Source organism: Orcinus orca, chromosome 1, assembly GCF_937001465.1.
Source record: "Orcinus orca chromosome 1, mOrcOrc1.1, whole genome shotgun sequence".
NCBI classification, from domain to species: domain Eukaryota; kingdom Metazoa; phylum Chordata; class Mammalia; order Artiodactyla; family Delphinidae; genus Orcinus; species Orcinus orca.
The window spans coordinates 208,699,369-208,712,290 of record NC_064559.1 but is presented as its reverse complement, the minus strand read 5'-3'; the positions used below and the strand labels follow the sequence as shown (position 1 = coordinate 208,712,290).

Below are 12,922 nucleotides of genomic sequence, written 5' to 3'. Positions count from 1 at the left end.
AAGACAAATCTCATATGATATCCCTTATATGTGGAATCTAAAAAATAGTATAAATGAACTTATTTACAAACAAAAGCAGATTCACAGACAGAAAACAAACTTATGGTTACCAAAAGGGAAGATGAGGGAGGGGTAAGTTAGGAGTTTGAGATTAGCAGATACAAACTATTACATATATATATATATATATATATATATATATATTTTTTTTTTTTTTTTTTTTTTCTTTTAATACAGTAAGCCTCACCACTATGCTGCCCAGTAATTCCCGGCCTCGTTTCCAGAGACAGCTGCCCTAGCCCCGGCCTCCCCGTGGCCCATCCTTAGGGGGCTGTCCATGGACCAGCTCCCCGGCCTGGGCATCATCCCTTGTCTCAGGACCCAAACCGCTTTCCCAGCTCTGATGTTTAATCCAGTAGTCATTTCTCCAGGGGCAGGACGTCAGGATGGAGGCTGTCTTCTGCTCTGCCCGCAGCCATTGGTGCCCAGCTCCTGCCCCCAAGGGAAAGATAAAGCCCTTGAAGGCAGCGTTGGGGGGGCGGGGGTGCTCAGGTTGAGTTATTTTGTTTGGGGTTTTTTTTTAACATCTTTATTGGGGTATAATTGCTTTACAATGGTGTGTCAGTTTCTGCTTTATAACAAAGTGAATCAGTTATACATATACTTATGTCCCTATATCTCTTCCCTCTTGCATCTCCCTCCCTCCCACCCTCCCTATCCCACCCCTCTAGGTGGTCACAAAGCACCGAGCTGATCTCCCTGTGCTATGCAGCTGCTTCCCACTAGCTATCTATTTTACGTTTGGTAGTGTATGTATGTCCATGCCACTCTCTCACTTCGTCCCAGCTTACCCTTCACCCTCCCCGTGTCCTCAAGTCCATCCTCTATCAGGTTGAGTTTTGATTAAATGCAAGACCCTAGTTAGGAGCGTCAAGCTCATGGGCTCGCCCCGCAGCCCAGCTGCCTCAAGGGAAGCCCGTGAGCCGGTGTTTGAGTCTCTTGGTTCCGCTCTTTGAGGATCACTTGGTAAATGAAACGCAAAGGTTGGGGCGGGAGGGGGCAGGGTCCGTGAGGAAGAAGCCGGAAGGCTTCGTCTGGAGTCGTGCCTTGGAGGAACACTAATTGAGCAGCTACGACAAGCCAGGCCCTGGGTGCCCGGCCACCAGCATCTTGGAGATGGACGAGTCTCCTCGCTGCGCAGAGCTGAGATTCACCAGCCTGTGAAGCTTGTCTCTGGTTTCACGGCTCGATGCGCTTGAAAAGGAGTCGCGTTGTCTGTTGGGGAAACAGCCAGGCTCATGACCCGCAAGCCGGTCGGGCAGCGCCCCCGGCAGCACGCCCACCCTGCACCCCGCTCGGGGCTGCCGGCACCTTCCAGCCCCTCGGCAGTTTGGAGGAACTTTCTCACGCCTGTTGTTCAGGGGAGGTTAGTCCCAGCTCTACCTCTGGAGCCCCAGGTACGGCACTGTTAGTGCAGGGACCTGCAGGCTGATGGGGAGCCCACAGGGGCCCAGCCAGCGCTCTGGAATCTTCCGCCCACACTTGGCTATTCAGGCTCCTGGCCCTCCTGCAGCCCAGCTGTAAGTTAGAAAGGAAACATGACCACCCTGGCAGACCCTCTGCCCATCCCCGTTCAGTCCCTGCCAGGAGCCTGCTGCAAACACCCTCAGCTCGCCATCCAGCCTTCCTCCTGGGCCGCACGAGGCTGGCCAGACCTCTGAGAGCAGCTGGGTATGGATGGAGCTGGAAAGGGAGCGACCCAGCCCCTCATCCTTGGTGGACGCTCCCCAGGCGTGTTCTCCTGGGCCCAGGGGAACCAGCTGACCACAGTGGAAGCAGCCTGACATCTCTCCCTCCGTGGACCCGTCCCCTTCCCCAGCTGGCCGCACCACCTCCCTCCAGTCTGAGAGCTGGGAGGTCCCGCTGCACAGAAATGAGTCCCAACAGCACCAGAGTGCTCGAGCCCAGCCTGCAAAAGGTTTGATGCAAATACACCCGCATCGGGATCCAGTAACTCAGAGCACTCCATACTCACTCTCTTCACTATTAAACAAAGTTTCATTAAAAAAATAAACCTCCTTTTGCACAGCAAAGGTAACCATAAACAAGACCAAAAGACAACCCTCAGAATGGGAGAAAATATTTGCAAATGAAGCAACTGACAAAGGATTAATTTCCAAAATTTACAAGCAGCTCATGCAGCTCAATAACAAAAAAACAAACAAGCCAATCCAAAAATGGGCCGAAGACCTAAATAGACATTTCTCCAAAGAAGATATACAGACTGCCAACAAACACATGAAAGAATGCTCAACATCACTAATCATTAGAGAAATTCAAATCAAAACTACAATGAGATATCATCTCACACCGGTCAGAATGGCCATCATCAAAAAATCTACAAACAATAAATGCTGGAGAGGGTGTGGAGAAAAGGGAGCCCTCTCGCACTGTTGGTGGGAATGTAAATTGATACAGCCACTATGGAGAACAGTATGGTGGTTCCTTAAAGAACTAAAAATAGAACTACCATACGACCTAGCAACCCCACTACTGGGCATGTACCCTGAGAAAACCATAATTCAAAAAGAGTCATGTACCACAATGTTCATTGCAGCTCTATTTACAATAGCCAGGACATGGAAGCAACCTAAGTGTCCACTGACAGATGAATGGATAAAGAAGATGTGGCACATATATACAATGGAATATTACTCAGCCATAAAAAGAAACGAAATTGAGTTATTTGTAGTGAGGTGGATGGACCTAGAGTCTGTCATACAGAGTGAAGTTAAGTCAGAAAGAGAAAAACAAATACCGTGTGCTAACACATATATATGGAATCTAAAAAAAAAAAAATGGTTCTAAAGAACCTAGAGGCAGGACAGGAATAAAGACGCAGACGTAGAGAATGGACTTGAGGACATGGGGAGTGGGAAGGGTAAGCTGGGACGAAGTGAGAGAGTGGCATGGACATATATACACTACCAAATGTAAAATAGATAGCTAGTGGGAAGCAGCCTCATAGCACAGGGAGATCAGCTCGGTGCTTTGTGACCACTTAGAGGGGTGGGATAGGGAGGGTGGGAGAGAGACGCAAGAGGGAGGAGATATGGGGATATATGTGTATGTATGGCTGATTCACTTTGTTATAGAGCAGAAACTAGCACACCATTGTGAAGCAATTATACTCCAATAAAGATGTTTTAAAAAAAAACAGAAATGCATCTCTTCCTTTAAAAAAATTGAACCAAAAATTTGATCCAAAATAATTGATCCCTGAGCTTACCTACATGAAGGGGTAATAGCTGCAATAAATCCAAGCCTGAGGTTTACTTAAATCGTTGACCCGAGCCAGTCTCTCCTTTGGTGAGAGCCTCAATTAGTAGCTCACAGTCTCAGAAAGGACGGGGTGTGGCAACATTCCCCAGGGGCTCATCCTGGGGCTCCTGACAGCGGGATACAGCATGACCGAGGGTGTGACGCTGCTGCTTCCCTGTGGGTCTCTTGGGTCATTTCCATTATCACTCCACGCATGGGATGCACAGCACGATGGGTCATAAGAGGTGAATCATGCTTTCCCAGACCCTCTGCAGAGACCAGCTTAGCAGGTCAGCAAACCCCTCTTCACGTATTTACTTTGTGCTTCCTTCCTGCAAAGGCCCTGAGGTCTGGGCTACAAGACTCAGGAAGCCTATTTCTCAACGCCCATCTTGGCATGTTGAGTGGGGCCATCTGCCTCCAGCTGGGCTGACTCACCTGATGCCAATACCCCTCAAGATGCTAGAGGCCTGGGCTTCCCTGGTGGCGCAGTGGTTAATAATCCACCTGCCATTGCAGGGGACACAGGCTCAAGCCCTGGTCCGGGAAGATCCCACATGCCGCGGAGCAACGAAGCGCTTCAGCCACAACTACTGAGCCTGCGCTCTAGAGCCTGCGAGCCACAACTACTGAGCCCACGTGCCACAACTACTGAAGACTGCGTGCCTAGAGCCCGTGCTCTGCAACAAGAGAAGCCACCGCGATGAGAAGCCTGCACACCGCAACAAAGAGAAGCCCCCGCTCGCCGCAACTAGAGAAAAGCCCACGCGCAGCAACGAAGACCCAATGCAGCCATAAATAAATAAATAAATAAATTTATAAAAAGTTTTTTAAAAAGATGCTAGAGGCCTTTTTTTTGTTCATGGTGTGAGAGGGGAACTGAGCACAGCTAATGCTCTAGGGGGATTAACCCCACTGTCCACACATGGCTGGGACCAGTGAGACCCAGTGACATTCCCAAGCGAGGGCGCTTCCTGGTGAAGTTGGCCATGGTGGGAGCTGTGCCCAGGGCCAAGAGTCTCACTACTGTGAGAAGTGGTCGATCAGGACTCATAAAGTTACATCTGAACTTTAACAGGGCAATCTAGTACAGAAGTATGAGCCCGCCTCCATCACCAGTAAAGGATAAAATCCGGACTCCTCGATTCCAAAACCCTGCAGAGAAGCGGTTTCCAAAGTGACCTCCTGGTTCTACAGGGTGTTCCTCAGACAGGGCACTGTGGTTACACAGGTTCATGTTGATGGTGACACACTGACAGCACCTTCTTTAAAATCAGGAACAAAACAAGGATATGCACTACACCCATTCTTATGGAATATTTTTCTAGAAAGCCTCATCCAGTGCATTTGGACAAGGAAGAGAAATAAAAAAGAGATAAGGATTGGACAGGGAGAAAGAAGGCTGTCACGCTCACAGATGATATGAGTATTCACACGGCCGCCCTAACATAACCCTACAGCCAAAGTATTAAAATTAATAAACGAGTTTAGCCATGTCGCCAGTTATAGATCAATACACAAAAGGCAGCTGTGTTCTTGAGACCAGCCTAGAGTTTTAAAATGAAAAATTTTTTAAAAGATACCATTTCTCTATGTGGTGGTTTCATAAGTATTCACTGTAGCATTATTCTTTAAACCATACTTAAGTTGTAGATACTCTTCTGAATGTATATTTTAAAACAAAACCTATAAACATGTATGGTAAGACATTAGCAATAAGTCAATACAAACGACTCAGCAAGATCTGTATGTCACATTTTGAAAAGATCGCTAGGATACAGAATTAAGTGAGCAAAAAGAATGTTATCCCATGTGCAAATACAAGTACACCCATTTCTGCACTAAAATGCATAAACATATTCTAGAAGGATCCAAGAGAAACAGTAGTGTCCTCTGGGAAGTGTTACTGGAAGCTGTGGGGGGAAGAGAGAATGTTTAAATTTTTATTTTATACTCTTTGGTATTGTTTGAATAGTTTTACAAAGTACACATTTAACTTTAAAAGTGAAAAGATGTTTTCACAGTGTGAGAGGTCCTAGAATCTCATGTTTGGACTTATTTCTTTACTAGGGTCTCGTAATTGATTCTAGTTAAGGAAAACATTAAGTAATGTTTTCCAAATAGCCCACAAACAGTTTTCGACCCATGGTAGAATGCAGGTTTGTTCTTTGCTGGGAACATTACTGTTATTAAATGCTAGTGGTCCAGTGGCTAAGACTCCGCGCTCCCAATGCAGGGGGCCTGGGTTCAGTCCCTGGTCAGGGCAGTAGATCCCACATGCCTCAACTAAAGATTCCGCATGCTGGAACCAAAAGACCCCGCATGTGGCAACTAAGAGCCGGCACGGCCACATAAATAAATAAATAAATAATCAACGTTGTGATTTCTAATCCTTTAGAAAAAATAAAATAAATAAAAAGAAAAAGATGTTTCACTTTTTAGGGGACCCGGTAAATCCAATAGTAGCCTCAATCCCACAGAACATTCACAGGAGAACATGAAAGTACACGTACAAGCTTACCGATTGCAGCATTTTACTATAGGAAGATTGGGAACACCTAGATTCCCATCACAGGGGAATGGCCTTGAATGTACGGTACCTCTAGGTGAGTGGAAGCTCTGGCGGGAAACGGGGGCCACCCCAAGCGAGCAGAGTTTGGGAACCGCCCAGACAGCAGCCCAGGGCGGTGCTGGAAAATGTCAGGGCCACAGTACGGGTGTGAGGGGTGACAGACGTGGCCACGCTGTTTAGAATCAGGGGACAGGAGGCGGCCACCAGGACGGAGGGGCTGAGGACAGGTGGCAGTCAAAGGCTGGGCTGAGGAGGGGGCAGAGGCTGGAGGAAAAGCAGAATGTGGCCCCCCCCAACTCCAGGAGACCAGGCAGGGGAGCCACAGTGCCAGGTAGCCAGAGCAAAGAGGACAGACAGTGACCATGGACCTGGCTTCACAGGGGCCATAGGTAAGCTTGAAAGCGAGGTCTCCGTGGGGCAGGAGAGAGAATGATGGCGGGGGGGTGGGGGCAGGCTTCAGACACTGGCCACAGACAACGCTGGCAAGATTTTCTATCCAGAGGAGCAGAGCAGGTGGTAGCGAGAGGGGAGAATGGAGAAAGAAGTGGTTTTTCCTTTTAAGATGGGTGATCGAGAATGACTGTACGCGGAGGGTTCCAGGAACGACAGAAGGGCAGGAGTGAGGCCCTCAGGAGTTAGAGGGGTGGGATTCGGGCCCCCGTGGGGGCCAGGACACCTGGTCCTCTGTCAGGGCAGGCGAGATGGCGGCCGCCTCGGGCACAGCCGAGTCACAGATCACGGTGGGACCACAGGAAGGCTCTGGTCTGGTGACTCCTCTTTCCTCCATGAAGGGTGAGGCAAGGTTAGCAGCTGACTCTGAGGGTGGGCGCTGGGCGGTCTGAGAAGAAAGGAGCAGGGGTGGGCCGCTCTCTGGAAACCTGAAGAAGAGACAGACCAGGAAGTGGTGGTAGGGCCACTTGCCTGAGGCCTATTTGAGGGTTAGGGCCACAGATCCGAGGACAGACGCCGCGCATGGCTGAGAACCTGTCTCCCCATTCCGCTGCCTGCGGGCCCGACAGAGGGGGCCTCCGCCCAGCAGTTGTGACGGCCAGGGGTCTCAGGGTATGGCAGTAATGAAAGGAAGGGGCTGTGAGAACAGGAGGCAAGGGAAGGGGGCAAGACGCAGAGGGGGCAGGAGGGTAAGCATGAGGGTGGCAGCCAGAGGTCGTGTCAGGGGCTGAATCACATCCCCCAAATTCATCTGTTGAGGTCCTAACCCTCAGGACCTCCGAGTGCGACTGTATTTGGAGATGGGGTCTTAGAGGTGGTTAAGTAAAGTGAGGCCATAAGGGTGGGTCCTAATCCAACAGGACTCACGTCCCTACAAGAAGAGAAAATCATGCCATAGATAAACACAAAGGCAGACAGTGGGAAGACGCAGGGAGAAGACGTTCACAAGACAAGCGGAGAGGCCTCAGGAGAAACCAACTGGCCGAAACCTTGATCTTGGCCTCCCAGCCTTCTGGAGAGAACCGATTTCTGTTGTTTAAGCCCCCATCTGTGGTGCTTGTTGGGACAGGTGACTAACCCAGGTGGGGAGGCAGCAATGACTGGGGCCACATAGGCCAGTGGGCCGCGAGGTCAGGGTGTGGGTCAGTCATCCCCATGGTGTGTCTTCTGCCCTCATGACCTCCTAGAGAAGCCCCGAGCCCTGCCCACCGCTGCGCAGCTCAGGGAGACACGGACGATGACAACTACACACACAAGAACCCGCCTTCACTTTCTTTGGCCTGGATGTGTGAGAAGGGGTGATCTGGAATCTGGAACAGGAGGGTCCTGAGAGCGCACGGGGCACCCAGGCAGGAGCACTGGTGTCTCCAGGGACTCCTGAGATCACGTTTCTGAGCCCCGCCATTCAGCTGCCAGAGCTGGAGTCCAACACTAACCGGGCAAGTGGAAGAAAGGATCAAAGTTTATATTGGGTTCAAAAAGGACCAAACGTTTCAAATCCATACTTCTAAAGCACATCTGAACAAAGTGTAACAGGCTACTAGGAGGCCGCCAGCTGCGAGAGGAGCCACCCTCCTCCCCTCCCCTCCCTGCAGCCAAGCCTGGGGCCCAGGGAGAGAGCAGCCCATCTGGGACACAGCCACAGAACTTGCGCCCCCAGGCCACAGCCAAAGCATGTCACCCAGCCAGGCCCGCAATCAGGGTGGAAGGAAAAACGGCTCCCAAGGGGGGCACCGCACTCAGAGCCGCCTGGTGGGATGCGGACGATGCTTGGGAACGGTCCTGAGGCCATCACACTAGACCTGAGCTCCCCCCCCCGGCATGAAACCCAGATCCTAAGAAGATTCTAAGCGGTAGGAGCTCCTAGACCCCACCTCACACAGGACACTGAGGACCCTACTTCACACAGAGACTGAGGACCCCACCTCACACAGGAGAAGAAGGCACCCCCAGAGTGGCCACAGCTGCAGGCCACGGCTGAGCCAGGATCCAGGCCCGTCTGGATCCGTTCTGCCCATACCCACTGCCCAGCCAAGGTGAGGGAGAGGGCGGACGAGCCGAGAGAGAGTTCAGGGCCCGCGGCCTCTGCAGGATTCCTGCCTCTGCCTCACCCACTGAAGGCTGGAGGCCGCGAGAAGCCGAAGAGCTGCAGAGGGAGAGATCTAGAAGGACAGAGTCGCCTGCAGCCCGGGGCCCTTCCCACCGGCCTCACATCCATTCCGACCTGGGCGTCCCCGGAGCCGCGGGCACACTCAGCTTTTGGGGGGCAAGGAGACTGTTCTGCCCGTTCCTTTCCCTTAAGTGTCGTTATAACACTCGTCTTAGTGACTTTGCCTCTTGGAGGCAGACTCATCACTTTGATGTGTGATTATTTCAAGGTTGAATTCTTGCGATGAAATGTATCTTTAGAGCCTTGCTTCACAGATCAATTCGGGATCTGACAATCGAGAGGACAGACACTCGAGGCTGACGCGACTCCTCCGAGCGGCCCCGCTGCTGCGGGAAGCCACCTCTGCCCGGGGGACGGCCACACACAGCAAAGGGTCGCCCTGTCTACGGGTCACTCTTCAGATTTATACCCGGCCCTCCCTCCCAAGGACCAGAAATCTTGATTCGCTGGTTACGTGGATACTTAAGACCCCTGGGGCTGCCGTCACAAGTGACCAGGTGGCCTAATCCAACAGAAGTATATTCTCCCGCAGCTCTGGAGGCCAGAGGTCCTTCGGGCGGCCCTGAGGGAGAACGGGTCCCAGGCCCCTGTCCTAGGTGCTGGTGGCTCCCAGCAATCCTTGGTGGTCCTCGACCAGCAGACGCATCACCCCAGTCGTGGCCTCCACCATTGGATGGCCGTCTCTGTGTGCCCTTTTCTGTCCCCTAAAGGACACTCTCTGGATCTAGGGACCACCCTAATGGCCCCAATATGACCCCATCTCGATCCTTACCTTAAGGACATCTGCAAAGACCTTGTTCCCAAATAAGGTCACGTTCTGAGGTGCTCGGTGGACATGGATATTGTGGGGACACTAGATCACTCTCTGACTTGCACTTGGCTTTCAGGGCCCCCTGAACAGCCTTGGAGAGGCAAGGAGAAGTGTGGTGACACCGATGACACATGGCTGGCTGCCCCAAGGCGGGCCTCCCCCGACACGGAGAGCACAGCCCTGCACAGCCCCCCACAACCAGCTCAGACCTGGCTTTGTTGTGGGATCAGGAGAGCCATGGGGGCCCATGCGGCACGCCAGCAGACGTGTCCTGATGACAAGGTTTTGACTGTATGTGGAGCTCCGCCCCCTCCACCAGCAGGAAGGGCCTCTGGATTCATTGTCTGTCTCCCAGACTCGAGGGCAGCGTCCCACATGGGACCAGGGAGACCCCCACAGTGCTTAAGACACGCCAGACACGGACGCACTTGCACGACTTCTCGAGGCCACTGGCTGTTTCCCTCGCTCCCCTCCTCTCCTGCTCTTTCTTTGTTAAGGTCTCAATACACGTCCCTGAAAATAAAACTAAAACCACTATGTCCAGATTGTTGGGGGTTACAGCTGCATACACCCCAAACTTCTCCACTGGGAGGATAAAAAGTTGCTAAGGAAACAGAACGGTTGTTTTCCCCAACCTCTTCGAACCTGAGGCAACAGTTTTAAAAGGCGCCTTAATTTATTTCTAAGTAGATAAAAACATAGCATTAAATCATTATCAGACATGAGCAAAGCAAAGCAGCTAATCTGGCTTTCATTTCACTGCATTTAGTTAAAAGCAGCTTTCGGCCGGGGTGGGAGGAGGAGGGACAGAAGGGAAGAAATAAAATACTAATGCTAAAACCACCCTTGATGGAAATGATAAGGTTCCCTTTGAAAGATGGTGCGCCTTTGTGCAGGAGAAGCAGCGGCTCCCAGCCCTTACGGCAGATCCACCCCAGGAGGGGGCTGGGCCCCCGCTTTCTCGTGTAAATTACCTGGCGCTTCTGCACATGCCAGCCGGGCCAGGGAACTGACCACCAGGAAGTCAGAAGTTAGAGGAAAATACTAGTCCACGTCTAGGGCGTCGGGGCAGGACACTTCAGGTTCATAAAGGAAGGAAGAAGGCCCGGGTTTTGCAACCCAGAGCGCACGTGAACTTGACCTGGGCTTTGGGCCCCAGCAGAAGAGCCCCAAGATGGCGGATCACAGCCATGGCTTCTATTTAACACTGAAAATTTATCGCAAAAGAAATCTCTCAGGACTTCCCTGGGGGTCCAGTGCAGGGGGCCCGGGTTCCATCCCTGGCCGGGGAACTAGATCCCACACGCTGCAACTAAGAGCCCGTGTGCCACAACTGAGACCCGCGCAGACAAGATAAATAAATAATAAATAAATATAATTTTTTAAATCTCTCTTTTTTGTGAGAAAAGAAAAAAAAAGGAAAAAGAAAGGGAAGGAAAAAACGCTCAGAACGGCATAAATTTGGACAAGCACAGGCCCCCAGCTTGTGCCCGATTCTCACTCCTGGGAGGGGCTTCAAACCCTCACCGGCGCCCGAGAACAGAGGGGTGTGCGTGCCAGAGCGACCAGAAGGCCACAGTCCCCAGGGGGAGGGCGTTTGGAGGAGGGGACGGGAAAAAGGGCAAAGGGAAAGGTCCTCTGTGTGTAGAGAATCTGCTTTTCTGACTTAAAAAAGCGTGGACAGCCCCCCACGCCCACCGATCCAGCTGAGCCCAGCTTCACCAGCCCCCATGGCACCGACGCGGTGGCCCCTGGGGAAGGCGGGTCACTAATGTGGCCCCTGCTGCTGGTCCTGAGGCGAGGCACCTGTCCAGCCCAGCCCCGTCACCCCTGCGTCACCCGAGAATCAGCCTGCAGCCCACAAGCCCGAGACCTGCCCCGGCCCCTCCACCCCTTCCCGTTCCCTTCTCACCCGCCACCCGCTCAGTCCCTCCTTCTGGCATCAGCCCGCTCCACGCCCTGCTCCTGCCTTTCCCCTCACAGACTTTATCACCGCCCGGCCGACCGTCTATGTGGTACCCACTTTTTATCGTCTGAGCCCCCCAGGAGGTCAGCTCCTGACCTGGGGCAGGGAAGGTGTCCGTCTCAGGGCACCAGTGTCCGCACCTCCTGCACAAACAGAGCCCGGAGGAGTGCCCACGGCCAAGGTCGGATGGATGAAAGAATGAACTAACGAGGGAGCGAGGGCCAGAGAACGGGCATCCCTGGCTGATGGCCTCTCTCTCGCCAAGGCCGGCCGCTGCTTCCTCGAGCACCCCGCCACCGCCAGCTCCTGCACCTGCAGCCTGCGGGCCCCCCGGACACAGTGGGGAGGGGCGCCCCCGACCCCACCTCCAGCCAGGGCAGGGCTGCTGCCGGCCCCTCGGCACAGCTCGCTGGGGACGGCGGCCTGAGCTACAGAAAGGCCTCAACGGCCCCTACTGCAGTCTCTGCCTTGCAGACTAGACGTGGGGTAAGGAAGCTGCTGAGGTCCCACCACTGTGTGTGGGTGAAGTGCGCCCCCAGCGGATCTGCCTCTAGGAAGAGCAGCGGCCCCTAGATTACCCGGCTCTTGGAAGCATCTGGAAATGGGAGGAGATGAAAGCGAAGCATCCCCTGCCCACCTCCCCCCCACACCGCGTGCCCCCAGGACAGCAAGCAACTGGGCTCCAGAACTGCCTTGCTTCCTAAAACACACTCCCCGCCAGGGCCTGGTCCCTGGTGGCGGGGCCTGGGCCTGGACTGGCCCGGGGCGTGGATGAGCTGAGATTGTGCCGTGCGCGCGGCAGGCGTGCAAAACGCAGAGGCCGCCCTTGAAGAGACAACAGCGAGCATCAAACAACAGACAGACGGGCCCCGTGGTGGGTCCTCACGTTGCAGACTGGCAGATAGATAGGCCTGAGGTGGTTCTCTTCCCCAGAATCCAACTCCACGCCGCTCTTTGGGGGCACACGCCCGGCGGGGAGGACCTGTGGGCAGGAGGCTGCAGGGTGCTGCAGGGGCCCCTCCCGAGGTGGGGCGGTTGGCCTCAGTTCCAGTGCAGGTGCCGTCCGTAACCCCGCTGACAGGGCTGGGGTCTAAATCAGGCTCCCTGGGGGCAGCCGATGCCCCGCTCCTGCCTACGGTGCGTCTGACCCTGGCCGCCTTGCTGACCGTCTCTCCAAAGAGCCTGCCCGCTCATTTCCCCGGGGCTCATACTGCTCTCAATCACGGGGAGCCCCCCTGGGTTCACGGTGCAGAGAGAGACCCCCCACCATGGGCCACTTTCCATGGGAGTCTGGTCTCCCGTCTGCACATGCGCACAGCTGGCTACCACCCTGCTGTCTCCTCACCACCCCGGGGCTGGGACAGCGCGCTTCCTTTCTGTCCATCTTTCCAACAGACTGAAGGTAAAGTTTCTGTTTCTAAGCCCTAATCCATCACCTACCCTGCCGATTCCATCCCTGGGATGCTCCCCGTCCGGCCACTTCTCACCATCCCCACCAGCAGCGCTGGGGCAAAGATGACTGGCTGCCCCGCTAAACCTTCCCCCCTCCCCCCGCTAGGGATACCATCCCCCAAAGCCACCTGGACACACGACTGCCTGGAAGAAAGACAACGTTTCTGAGACCCCTCGGAG

General features: G+C 53.6%; 1 protein-coding gene across 1 annotated transcript in view; it reads right to left on the bottom strand.

Moving 5' to 3' along the window:
• Positions 1–714: 714 nt before the first annotated feature.
• The window catches only part of NPHP4 (nephrocystin 4), a 144,652-nt gene continuing 132,444 nt past the window's right edge, over positions 715–12,922 (bottom strand). The window contains exon 30 of the mRNA XM_049706645.1: positions 715–1,275. Coding sequence (XP_049562602.1) covers positions 1,240–1,275 — 36 coding nt within the window. The 3' untranslated portion in view covers positions 715–1,239. The remainder of the gene's footprint in view (positions 1,276–12,922) is intronic.